The 14,891-nt window shown below is 33.4% G+C and overlaps 1 protein-coding gene across 1 annotated transcript in view; it reads left to right on the top strand.

The window, feature by feature from the left end:
* The window catches only part of LOC126771161 (uncharacterized), a 73,791-nt gene that overhangs the window by 54,719 nt on the left and 4,181 nt on the right, over positions 1-14,891 (top strand). The window contains exon 3 of the mRNA XM_050490916.1: positions 5,791-6,005. Within this exon, the coding sequence (XP_050346873.1) occupies positions 5,791-6,005 (215 nt within the window). The remainder of the gene's footprint in view (positions 1-5,790; positions 6,006-14,891) is intronic.

A 14,891-nucleotide genomic window follows, 5' to 3' on the forward strand; every position in this document is an offset into this window, starting at 1 on the left:
CGAATAAAATAGGTATATAATATACATTTAAAATTATATATCCTTCCCAATAATCAACAACTACTAACTTTTTAAATAAGACTAAAATAATGATTCCAATTAATTAAATCACAAAGTTAAAATATCCGTTCATATACCATTGTTAGAACAAGATGTATTAACATTAAAGAGAGAGCATAGAAGAGAGCATATTATAACTGAAGAAATTACCTTAAGATTAAAATTTAGCTTCAAGATATTCACGTTATATTTCAAGTGCAAATCTTTCAATGCCTATTTACCATTGCGACTAACACGAGGACTTTTTAAAATAACTAGGGAACTGAAGTGACTGCCTAGTTGTATAGAAGCGTAGTCTTTGCATACCCAGCTTGAGCACCCTCGTCCCGGAGCTTTTCAATATTTCCGTGACTGGTACTTAAGTGGTTTAATTAAAATGTTAAGCGTTTATAAACATTTAATGTTTTAAAACCTCATTATAATAATATTAAATTACGAAAAAAAAGACAAAAGAACTCTGTTTTACTGCTCAAGACGGTATTGCATACTTATATCTTTCTTAATGACTTACGGCCCTAATTTTATACGTTGCTCAGCGGTTGTTTATTTAAACTTCGATTTCGCTTCCTGTCAGTATTGATTTATTTGACTTTCGAAAGAAGAAGACCCAGCATTGTTTAACTAGTCACTCGCTAAAGGTTTATAACTAAGACCATTAATGCCTTCTTCGTTGTATTTATGTTAATTTTGATTCTCTGACATACCGTAGCTTTCTAACGAGCGATTCTATTCTATTCTCTATATTAGCTCCGTTGATCTAGCGGCTAGCTAAAAAAGCTGAATCTGAAAATGAAAATCCTGAATCAGACAAATCAAACATTTGTTGAGTTTTTCATTCAAGAAATTCTTTGTAGCAGCACGAATTAAATAAGTTGACTGCTGTAAGCTTAATGTATCTGCGGTCTTTTCGGATTACTATTCTATCGAATTATGGAAGTAAATGAGAGTGAGAAGAAAGTGAACGGGGTCGAATCCCCGATAGGAGGAAATTATTATTTATTTTAATGTATGTACATTTTAACTCACGGACCGTAACTCTATAACAACTATTTAATATAGCTCATCATGACAGTTAGCTTAAACTTTGACGTATTACATGAATTATCAAAAAAATCAATTATTGTATATTTTTGTCTATTTTGAAATAATATCGAATTAATTCAATATACAAGTAAAATTCAATATTATTATTATTGCATGCAGTACTTAATATTAATGTGTGAAAATGAAAATCGAGAAATAAAAGGCTATATTATTTTATTTATTTAAATACCATTATGAAATTTAAATTAAATCAATAAGTGATTGGTAAGTTAACTTGTGTAAGAAAAACATGAGCCGGATGCATGAACGTATCGGACAACCATCTCCCAAATGGGGATTACCCACAAAAATGGGCATCCATTGCGAATCAATTACTTTTTATTAGAAGCTAAGCCCATCTGATCCATGTGTAAAGTGACGGGCTCTATATCGTGTGTAGTGAACATTAAACAGATGGCATGTAACAGTATCTCATTTCATTAATTTAAAATGTGTAAGATCTATCCGAAATACAGCATTTTTATTTATATAAATTATTTAGTTAAAAATTGATTTCTCTCTTTTAACATTTCTGAAATAATGATGATTTATCGAAAGAAAAATACAGGATTGTTAAACAAATGCACCCCTAATTAGCAACAAATTAAATAAATTATGAAAGTAAAGTTTTCTTATATTTTCCAAATATTTTATTTAACTTCTGTCAATGTATCCACTTTCCGGCGTGTTACTGCTGTTTGTTTGGTGTGTTAAATTTTTAAATTTAATTTTAAAACATTTGCATTTAACCGATTGAGGAAATTTTGCACACACTCGATACTGGCGGAAATACAGATTGTATTAAGTAGTAAGTTATTTTGTAATAATACAGTTTAGTATAAGATATAAATTAAACCTTTTTTTATAACGAATTATTTTCCGACATCGACGTATGTTGCGTAATATATCTTTTTTTTTATTTTTTATTTTTGTATTATGACGGTGTTATTATATTTCTTTTTTTATTCGTAATTGAAGACTGCATGTCGTCGTTTCAATCTCGTATCATAATAGTAGCAAGTTTACTTACTAACGCCAAAAGTAAAGTAAAGTTACTTACAAACGCCATATATTTTCATTTAAATAAAATAATCCCATACATCCATAGATCATATCATATCATTCTATCATAGCGATTACAAATTATTCAATAAAAATACATTTTAATCTAAGATAACTTGTAAGCAACGCCCTGATATTTTTTGTAAAAACATATCGACAGATTTTATTATAGCGAATATCTCAAATAATTTATTTTCCTTCACCTACGAAAAAGATTATAGTTAATTAGCAACGTAAATAAACAACTAAATAGCATAACTGACGCTACACGTAGGAGGCAACGAAGAAATTGAAATTAGTTTTATCTTACGCTTCAGCTTTAGTTGATATTAAACCTAATTAGAATATAAATATATATAATATGTGAAGCTAAAGACATTTAGCAAAGTAAAGTGACAGCCTGTGAATGTCCCACTGCTGGGCAAAAGCCTCCTCTCCCTTTGAGAAGAGGGTTTGTTGTTTATTCCACCAAGCTGCTCCAATGCTCGTTGGTGGATACACATGTGGCAGAACTTCAGTGAAATTAGACACATGCAGGTGTTATCTAATCTTCACGATATTTTCCTTCACCGCCAACTACGAGATGAATTAACACAAATTAAGCACATGATAATTTAGAAGTGCTTGCCTGGGTTTGAACTCGCGATCATCGGTTAAGATTCACGTGTTCTAACAACTGACTGTTGTTACTCTCTCTGTCTAATCCTCATATAATATTGTGAAAATCTCCGGATAGATAAATTTATTGTTTTTGGAATAATTTTAGCACCCAAACAAGCTGATTTGGCCATGGGTGCCAAGAAAATTAATATTTTGGTGGTATAAATAAATAAAATAAGACTGTAAATTATAAAAGAATATAAATATTATTGTTTATAAAGATGTTATTAATTTTTAACAATAGACAACAACAAATATCATATTTATCTTTCCAAAATATGTTTTGTACCAATGTTGTATGTTAAATTTTTGCGTATTTTACGTGTAATGCAAATTTTATATATAAAATGTCTTTAAATGCACCATGTTAAAATTAATGAATGATTCAAAAATGTCTGCTTGGTTCAACATGCAAATTCTATTAAATCAAAAGGATTTTCACGTTTTACTGGTGCAAGCTCATCTGGGTAGGTACCACCCAATCATCAGATATTCTACAGCAAAACAGCAGTACTTGGTATTGTTGTGCTCCTGTTTGAAGGGTGAATGGACACACAAGGTACATAATATCTTTGTACCAAGGTTGGTGGCGCATTGGCAATGTAAGCGATAGTTACCATTTCATTTAATGCTAATATCTATGGGCTGTGGTGACTTACCATCAGGTGCTCCATTTGCTCAACCGCCTACCTATTCCATAAAAAAAGTTAGGTTTCATATAAAACATATATAAATAACTTAATTAATATGGCGTAAATGAAAGCATTCTTAGTTATAATAATATCAAATTACAAAAAAAATACAATATCCACCATCGAGAGGAATGCAATTGTGGACAAAATATATCGGATATGTTTAATAAAATAATGTTTAGTATGTAAAAATCAATGAAATTGACAAATATTGACATGGCAATCTAACTGATAAAAAATATTCCAGCGTATTTATAATAATGTTGCGCCTTATAAAACCTACGTAAGCTCAATACGCTCAGATTTCGTGCGAAACGTGACAAATTTGCGTCCACAGCTGACGGTCACGAAAAATAAATAAAACGTACAGTTATGACAATATTTTCTGAGAAACAATACTAACTCCACATTATTATATTTCAAATGCAACCGGAAAGCATATCATACCATCCATACCTAATTTTTTATCTTATTTAGTATATTGGCTTACTGTAAATAATCTTGTTAAATGATAAAAAATCAAAAGTTTAAAATTTAACACACTAAGCGTGAGAACTGTAAAACCTGAGGCACTTATCAGTGGGGATGCTGAAAGATCCAGTAGACTTATCGCTAGCTGAATTCCATGTCCTTACTCTTGATGCAAAGTTACAAAGAGTCTTATAAATATTAAAAAAAATATTTACCAATGTCTAGCTTATTATATGGCTAGCTTAGTATTTTTCACTTACAGCATAATGTATATGTTTCAAAGTATACATAGGTATACATTGTGGTAGCCCAGTCGCTATACATACGATATTTGGGCTTCAGAAAAGGGCTATTCGCGCAATCTGTAAATCATTTTGAATAATCAATATTATGGCAATATACATCGATAATATTGAATACACTTCGATTCTGTACTAAAATTTACCCAATAAGACGTCCAGTAATATCCATTAAAGATTTTTGATATATTCAGCTACAACTACAACTTCAGAGAATTTATTTACAAAAAACACGTATTTTTTACAATATGATAAAAAAATAATACATATTTATTGAACACAATTCATTTATGCTTAACAGAAGTAAAAATGTCGTAAAATAACTTTTTACGTCAACAAGCTTTCATTTAATGTATATATTAAAAATAATTAAAATTATTGTTTACTAAATATTTACCGGAGAACCAAAAGTGTCCTATATTTCAGATCATTAAGTTAGACGTAAATTGCTTTAAACTTAGTTGTCAACCTACACATACTCGTATTAACCTGAAGTAAGTGATTAAGTTGAAGTAAAATAAAAGCTTGTAAAACGTTAAGTACGCGACTGAAAGTCATATACAAGTATGTAGTCTATCTACAGTTTCCATTCTTTGTTGCGACAAATTGATAATGAGCCTTTATAGGAAGACCTGCAACATTACATATATACCTACCTATACTACTATATATATATATATATATATATATATATATATATATATATATATATATATATAAATATATAGGTAGGCCTACCTAGTAAGTGACATCTGACGGTAAAAATGTGACGGAAGACAGCAACACCAATTATCGCTGTTTGGAGGTAGAATATTCGATGAGTGTGTGGTTTCTATATGGTATCTATCAAAAATTGGCGCAAAACACTACTGTCAGGTATCTAATATTTGAATTTAAAAGTCCAAATGAAAATATAATTACGGAAATTATATTCACTCCAGATTATTTAGAGATGATTGACAATTGAATTGATGATTGAATATTATAATAGAAACGAATCAAATAAAACATATTCCAGTTTTAAAAGTGATTAAAAAAAAAAACAAAGAAAATTTTGGTAGCTTAAAAAAAATTGTTTTTAAATTAATATTGAAGTGTTTGCACAGTATGGACAATATTGTAAGCCGTGAAATTCGCCCGCAAGTGTCTTTATTCGCCAATTTACTTACATTTGCGCTCCACCCGCGTGTCGTAAAGTAATATTATCCACTGCTGGGCGAGGGCAATAGTGCCTCTTTTACGGGCCGCGAGTGAACGTCACATGGGAAATTATTTGACGTGGCGTTTAATGGATTTTTGCCTTCATAACATGCTACCGCCAAATAAAAACGCGAGTATACAAAATACTTAAATAACTGCAAGCGTGTTTGCATACCTACTACTGATAACATTTTTGCGTGAGAATTTAAAAGTTTCATTTTAATTATGATAAATACATTGTAAATATCTATTCATTGTTTCAGAGTACACCGTGACAAGCTTGGAACTGTTAGAGCTCCGAGTGCCGACACACGTACCTCTGGGCACGAGGCCATCGCTGTCATGTCGCTGGCGACTGAGTCCCACCGACATACTATACTCCGTCAAGTGGTACAAAGATGGAAAAGAATTCTTTAGACACGTACCGCGTGATGTTGAACCGAGGAGAAAATTTTTGCTGCCTGGAGTTGACGTAGAGGTAATTAACTACTTATATATTTTAATATTTAGGAAGATTTATTTTGACTTTGGGCTTATATCACTATTATATAGGTAGGTATATATAGGTATTTTTATATAAGCTATAAACTAAGACTGGGTAATTTGAACTACTTTATTATTGTAACCGAGTAACACGTAAAATATGCTCGAGCTTCAATTTTATTACAGTACGAATGAGACCCTACTTTATAGCAAACTAATAATTTTTTTATTGATAATTGGCTTAAACTTTTATGCAATTTTTTTTAAATAACTGAATGAATGTAATGAGATTTAAGATTTATTTTTTATGTCATAATATATATATATATATAATCGAGATATATATATATATATATATATATATAATATCTCGATTAAATGCAATAAAAATACAGCTTGAGAGTCAAGCTGAATATGCAATTATTTAGGTCAAACAATTTTGATCAGAACATTAATTAGATATGGTACGTTCTGGGTACGTTGCATTAAGAGCATTCCAACTTATTAAAGTCTTCTCAACAATAAAATAACTTAAGTAATGCTGAAATAAAAACTTGGCCTATTATATTTAAATTAAAGAAAATTATCGTGAGGTAACCTGTATCGGAACATTTCTGCCGCATGTATCACAAAGACGAAGTGAATAAATATAAATATAATAATATACATAATTAAATAAGTTAAGTTTTTGAAGTCGTTTTAAGTTTTATTTTGAATTAGTCAAGCGCGCTCCACCTTAGACTGTATCTTCACTTTCCATCAGGTGTGATAACAGTCAAGCGCTAGCCTATACATTTAAAAAAAAGGTTCGGATGATGAATGAATAGTTATTATTACAATAGAAATTGGGGCATTTAATTTAAATTAATAAATATAATTCAAATTAAAAAAACAATTGTTTACGAATCATAACAATACTTAGCTGAAGAAACTAGGACGATATCATATAACACGAATCTTGAGTACAATATCCGGTAATTAAAACACAAACAATGTTGTAATATTTTATTAAAATATATATGTAAAATATATAATACCTGATTTCCTGTAACATTATTATATTTTATTTACTATATCATAATATTTAAATAACATCAATTAATTTAATGTTTTTGTAGAACATGAATTTCACGCTTATCACGTCAATAGTCAAAATTAAAAGCACATTAACCTACGAAGCGCAACTACTTACCTACTTGCATATTTATTTTAAACCTTTTCTGAAACTCGATGTACCTTCTTGTATAACTTTTATATTTTTATTTATTTATTTTGAACAAATTATACATATCTTAAACAATAAACACGATAGTAACTACATTAGTATAATACTGTGTCGTAGCTACTAACGCCCTCCAATTCGACAGCACATTTATTTATTATTTGTTCATTCATTTATAGTTATAGTAGGCATATTGATTTAGCGGTTTATTCGGTTAAGCAAAAAAGTCACTTCATTTATTAGTATAAATTTATAATTAATTACTAAATATTTACCGTTTTATACGTTTAATTAGGATAAGTAGCTAACTTAACTTACTTATATCAATTACTGATTATAAAATATAATATTCTGGGAATCATTTAAATAGTCAGCGATATCAAAAAAGCCGAGATGGCCCAGTGGTAAGAACGCGTGAATCTTAACCGACGGGTGGGTGTAGGAAAACATCGTGAGGAAACCTGCATGTGTCTAATTTCACTGAAATTCTGTCACATGTGTATTCCACCAATCCGCATTGGAGCAGCGTGGTGGAATAAGCTCCAAACCTTCTCCTCAAAAAGAGGAGAGGAGGCCTTTAGCCCAGCAGTGGGACATTCACAGGCTGTTACGGTACGGTTACGGATATCAAGTAAACACAAATACTAATTAAAAACAAAATAAGCAATGTATACACAGTAACTATTAATATTATTAGTAAAAACTAAATTCAATGTTAATTGTAGTTATGCTGAATATATTGTATTAGTATATTATATGTTGTATTGGCTTGAAACCATTCATCCGATTGAGTTAAAACCTTGTTTAGAACTTGTAAACAATTGATGGTTTCTTGCATTGAACTGCATCGTAATGCTGCACGCGCAAGTCGTCTTGGAATTACGTAGTAAAGTTTAAAACACGATTGGTCTGAATGTATAATTTTATATCTAGTATTACTTTGATATAAGGATTCTTATATAGATAAGTACGATAAGATAAGTTGCCACCGCAGCCCATAGACATTGGTGCCGTAAGAAATATTAAACATTCCTTTCAGTACACATACGCCCTCAATGGGTGAACCCGAGGTTGGTGGCTATGCCCCTTGTGCCTGAAATTTCACTGTCCCACTCACCATTACATTCGGAACAAAGCAGTACTGAGTATTGATATTTAGCGGTAGAATATTTGATGGATGGCACTTACCGAGACAGGCTTGAACAAAGGCTTACCACCAAGTAAATCCCAATCTGTTCAGGCATATAAATGTTATGGAGGAATAAAGAAACTCACATACATGAACCCTGAAAATATGACACTCCATTTTTGTGCAGTTTTGTAATAACAGATGAGCTTTACTGTCTAATAAAGCTAGTAATATAATTTTTAATTTTCATTAACGTCAGTCAAACAACTATGCTCAGCAAAAACATTTGTATTGTAATCTCATGTTAAAAAAACATTGATAAATGAGACAAATTACTCGATAATAGATTACACCGATGAAAAAAATGTTGATTTTCATTTTCAATTCAGTTCGATTTATTTGCTTTAAACATAATTAATTACACATGTTTAGTCAGTATAGTTATGACGTGCAAATATTTTAACTTAAATTAATTATTAATGATTTTATTAAATATTACATTACATTACATTATAAAGGTATGTCACAATATACATTTTGCCATTGAATTATAAACCGACATAATCATTCTTTATTTAAATAACACTTATAAAATTGATAAATAATAATTATTTGACATTTATGGCAGTAATTCTTTTACAGCGTAAAAACATTTGTCAACCAATCAGTCATGTAATTTTTTCTTCAATCTTAAATAAGAGAGATCTTTAATATCGGAAGGCAACCTATTATAAATTTTCACTATTATACGGTCGCAATTCTTTGAGCAGAGAGCTGTTTCACACGGTGGCATATTTGTTTGATAAGATGACTATTCAAAAGTACTTATAATATCCTATTTGTATAAAAGTATGTGTAATTATATTTTAGAAATCTTTTTCGGTTTCTGAAAATATGTTAAACATATAACTTAACAACAATTGAACATTGATTCAGTTGTCCAACACCAGTTTTCAAAAGCATACATTTTATGATATATCCGTACTAATATTATATATTTGAATGTGAGTTTCTTTCTTTGTTGCGCTTGTAAATTTTAACTGCTCCACTTTTCAGCTTGAAAACTTGCATATGGGGTATAGAAAAGGACGTAGGATACTTAACTTCTTCCTCTCCTTATACGCGAGCGAAGATGCGGGTACACCTAGTCTTCTTATTAAGCTGAAGAGTTTATGTTACCTTGTAGTTTTGTATGGTTTGGCTATTATCAGAACTTTATTGAGTAACCCAACCCGTTAAGACTGCCCGTACTCAAGTAGAGCAAAGTATTTTATATAAATTTAGAAAAAAAAAACATACAGAGATAACGGTTATCGGAATTCAACTAAAATATTTCTTAATTCTCGTCAAATTCTTTGAAACAAACGATTCTATTCTTATAATCCGAAAGTGACCGAAATCGTGGCGGTATAAACACACAAATTCTGGAATCTGAAAATGAAAAAATCCTGAGAGCGGGCAGTAGCGCTATTAGTGAATGATTTCCAGCCACTGCGGTCACCGACCCGCCTGCGTGGTGACTAAGGCAAATTCACGACCCCCAATTCCCGGTAATCGCACTATTCCTGGCCACGGTACCGACCATATATCGTATCGGTGCGATGAGGGGTGCTAAGAATCCCAGGGCTACGGCAGGGTACCACAAACGGCGACTGTTTCTGGCCACGTATAATGGACGCTCTCAACGGCTGGACGAACATCTGACAGAATTGGAAGTAGAGTTAAGTCGTATTAACTGGGATATAATAGGTCTATCAGAGGACAAAGCCATGTACGAAGACATAGTGAAAGCTATGTCTCGTACCAATACCTTCTACACAATTGTTATAGGTGACTTCAATGCCAAAGTCGCAGTACTAGAAGATGGTGAATCGAGGGTAGGAAAATTCGGCTATGGGCGCAGAAATCATCGAGGGCAAATGCTGGAAAACTTCCTCGAGGCTCAGAGATTATTTCTGATAAATTTATTTTTCCAGAAAAAGCCACAATGGAAGTGGACCTGGCAAAGCCCCGATAACATAGCGATGAATAAGATCGACTTCATTTTAGTCAATAAGCGCCAAATATTCAGGGATGTCTCAGTAATCAACAGTGTAAACACTGAAAGTGATCATCGCCTGGTAAGAGGCACCCTGAATATTAACACTAAAATCGAACGATCGCGGTTAATGAAGTCGACTATTAGACCAACTCTGCCACAGGTCGAAGCTGGTTGCAAAAGCTTCCAGCTGGAACTACAGAACCGATTTGCCATGTAGGAAACCAGGCAGAACATTGATGACGCCACCAATAGTCTGGTGCGTGTAATCCGCGAGGTAGGCTAAAATTACTTTCGACAAAAGAGCAATGGACGTAAGTCGAAGCTCTCAGGCGAGACTCTGAACGAGATCACGAGGAGATGAGAACAGCAGAATATGACGCCATCTGAGTGTCAGGCACTTAACAGGAAGTTTAAAAAACTAATAAGGCGTGACACAAGACGAGCGAATACTTGGAATATTGAAGATGCTATAGCATTCAATTGGGGCTCAAAGGTTCTTGCAAAGTCACATACCTCCTGTTGTCACCTGACAAAACTCAGAACCATACAAGGCAAAACCGTCACCTCAAAACCAGAGATTCTAGCTGAAGTTGAAAAGTACTATGGCGATTTGTACTCATCACGAGTACCTCCACCTGTGTTCCACAGTGCGGATGACCCACGAGCCAGAGTGACACGCCACCTATCAGACGATCTTCCCGACATCGATTTGGGTGAGATTCGGTTTGCTCTCGGACAATTTGGAAACAACAAGCTGAGAGCTGGCTTACATCTTTAATTACGTCCTCCACAATGGTATAACACCGAAGACATGGAGCAGAAGTGTAGTGGTGCTGTTTTTCAAGAAGGGTGATAGCTCTTCTGAAAAACTACCACCCCATTTCACTTTTAAGCCATGTTTACAAGTTGTTTTCAAGGGTAATCACGAATCGTCTTGCCCGAAAATTCGATGACTTTCAACCCGTTGAACAGGCTGGGTATTGAAAAGGCTTCAGTACCGTAGACCACATACATACACTTAGGCAAATAATACAGAAGACCGAGGAATATAATCAGCCTCTATGCCTAGCGTTTGTGGACTACGAAAAAGCCTTCGATACCATCGAGACTTGGGCTGTTCTGGAATCTGGAAATGCAGAGATGCCTAATTGACTGTCGGTATGTCCAGGTGGTGAAGTGTTTGTACGAAGCTGCAACCATGACCGTCCAAGGACAAGATCAGATCACAAGACCAATCCAATTGCATCGCGGGGTAAGACAGGGAGATGTAATCTCACCGAAACTTTTTACCAATGCATTGGAGGAGGTCTTCAAGACGCTTGGAACGGACGCGGCTTTAATATAAATAGTCAACACATTACACATCTGCGATTTGCCGACGACATTGTCATCATGGCAAAGACTCTACAAGATTTGGAAGAGATGCTAAACAACCTGAGTGATTCCAACATGTATCCCCGAAACCAGTGGTCGTAAATGGCTCTCCACTTGAAGTTGTACAGGAATATATCTACCTGGGCCAAACTATACAACTTGGCTGGCACAACTTTGAGAAGGAGGCTAAAAGAAGAATACGTTTGGGCTGGGCGGCATTCGGGAGGTTGCGTCATATTTTTGAATCTTCGATCCCACAGTCGCTTAAGACCAGGGTCTTTAATCAGTGCATCCTATCTGTAATGACTTACCGTGCCGAAACGTAGACACTTACCGTAGGACTGGCCCACAAATTTAAGGTCGCTCAGCGAGCAATAGAACGCGCGATGCTTGGGGTTTCTCTGGCAGAAAGAATCCGAAATGAGGAAATTCGCCAGAGAACTAAAGTCACCGACATTGCGCGTAGAATTACGTAGCCGACACGTGTTAGAGTGGAGACTACGCTTAGGCAAACGTAGTGTAGGACGCCCTGTGACAAGATGGACCGACGATTTAAAAAAGGTGGCAGGTAGGGATGGATGCAGACTGCCCAAGAGCGGGATGGTTGGCGTTCTATAGGGGAGGCTTTCGTCCAACAGTGGACGGCAAAAGGCTGAAAAAAAGGACCGAAATTCAACTTTAATTAATCGCTAATAAAATTTGATATTTATAAACTTATTTGTTATAAAGTTAGTACACATATATTTAATTTATAAAAAAATATAAATAAATGTCAAAATCCATCAAGCGCGCAATAAGCCTCAGAAGGGGTATAAAGTTTTTCTTCGCGAATTGATATATACAATTAATCAAACCAATTAAATTATTAATCAATTTATAAACACATGATTATAAATTAAATAATAACATGACCTTTATATTATAATCTTGTTAAATTTGAATGTATATTTACGTTAATAGAGTTGTAAGTTTATGTTATCCCTTCAGAAATTAGTTGCGCATTCATGATAATAGATAAATAATAAACGCATAGCACCTAGAGGTCAAATTATTAATTAATACAATTGAGAGATCATCCGTTTACTTAGATCTCGGCAGCACTTTTCACACAACTAGCGGATATTACACTGTGAAGGGGCAGACGCGTAAACAAACTTGTATAAAAAGCTATTCCGACTTTCCTCCAATTAGTTGCAACGTTTAACCCTTACCGACTAAAATACACACAAACATTATTCCACGAGTATCTCTGACTCCGCTATTTACCGCGAGAAGTTGAAATATAATTTTGTTTATGTTAATAAATCATACTAAAATTAGTTTTTAAACTCTAATAAAATATTATAGGTATAATAATAACAAAACCAGACTTGTTCCTGCCCGTAAAATTAATTTTAAATAAATATATCCTATTTTTATCAATTTGTGAAATAACAGTAAATAAATGAATATAGTATATACGTCATTTTGCGCTTTGTTTCAGATATTTAGACTCTACAACTTTTGAGGCGGCGGTCGTAGGAAACACATTAAATCAAACTTTTTTTTCCGTCGACTTACATTGCGAAATTGATCTCCTCGAAAAATCGTTTCATTTATGAGATAATATATAGCCTACGTTTATTCTGAATATTAATTAAATAATTTTTAAAATTGGATGAGTATCTTGGGAAATGAGTTCCTACATACTCACAAATTTTACCTCATTGTATTTTGATACAAAAGAAGAAAATAAAAATTCTTACTTAATGACAACAAAAACGCAAATAAAATAAGTAATAAAGACATTATTTCCTGGAATATTTTAATATTAACATAAACTATGAATATAGTAGTATAAAGTTATATACAAAACAGACATTTAAAACCTTAAAGCGAATTAAGAAAAAAAAGATTAAAATGTTAACACCACTTTAGGACCCAATTTTGTAAAGCTCAGATTCAATAACAGTATTTTTAATAATGACCTTTTTATTATTATTATTATTTATAGAATAGGAAGACGGACGAGCATGTGGACCACCTGATGGTAAGTGGTCACCAACGCCCATAGACATTGGCATTGTAAGAAATGTTAACCATCGCTTACATCACCAATGTGCCACCAACCTTGGGAACCAAGATGTTATGTCCCTTGTGCCTATAATTACACAGGCTCACTCACCCTTCAAACCGGAACACAACAATACCAAGTCCTGCTGTTTTGCGGTAGAATATCTGATGAGTGGGTGGTACCTACCCAGACGAGCTTGCACAAAGCTCTACCACCAGTAGACAAATCTCAACTCTCAAACCTTCAACTATATTCGTTATTTATTAATTGTTTTTCAGTCAAAACAAAAAATATATATTTTTTTTATATAATTAAAAGGCAGGTAAATAGTCACAATCGTCTATAGACGTTGGCGCTGTAAGAAATTTTAACCAATCTTTACATCTTACTTCCCAAAGTAGCGGTAGAATAGATGATGAGTGGGTGGTACCTACCCAGACGAGCTTGCACAAAGCTCTACCACCTAGTGTTTATTTTTAATTTACTATAGTGTACGATATTTTACGATTTGTTAAAATATATTTGTCTTTAACTAAAATTGGTCTTCATATCATCCGAACAACTCAGCCTTAGCCCATTCACGAATGTATATTTAAACTTTTGAACTGCTACTTTTGTCGAATGAATACCTGATAAGGCTGCAAATCTCGGGTTTCTGACATCAAATTCCGGGTCAGTCTAATAAAAAAATATACAGTGATTAGTAACGGCTCGAAGTTAGAAAGGCAGTGTGACTCCCTCAGCTTGGAAGGGACCTAAAGCCGTTGGTCCTGCGCCTGAACTCTTTCCGGTCGTGTCGGATTGCCGTTCCATCGGATTATGAGAATTAGGGAACAGAGAATGCACTTGTGTTTGCGCACACACTTGTGCACTATAATATCTCCTGCGCAGTTGGCTAATCTCTCTCGAGATTGGCCGCCGTGGCCGAAATCGGTCTGGAGGACATTATTATTATTATTATATGTACGTCTCTCTATTGAAGTATTTGATATATAAAATTATAATTACTTTTCTGTATATTTAAAGACTTGTTGTAGCCCAGAATTTATTTTAATAATCAGA

Source organism: Nymphalis io, chromosome 10 (assembly GCF_905147045.1).
Source record: "Nymphalis io chromosome 10, ilAglIoxx1.1, whole genome shotgun sequence".
Classification (NCBI taxonomy): Eukaryota; Metazoa; Arthropoda; class Insecta; order Lepidoptera; family Nymphalidae; genus Nymphalis; species Nymphalis io.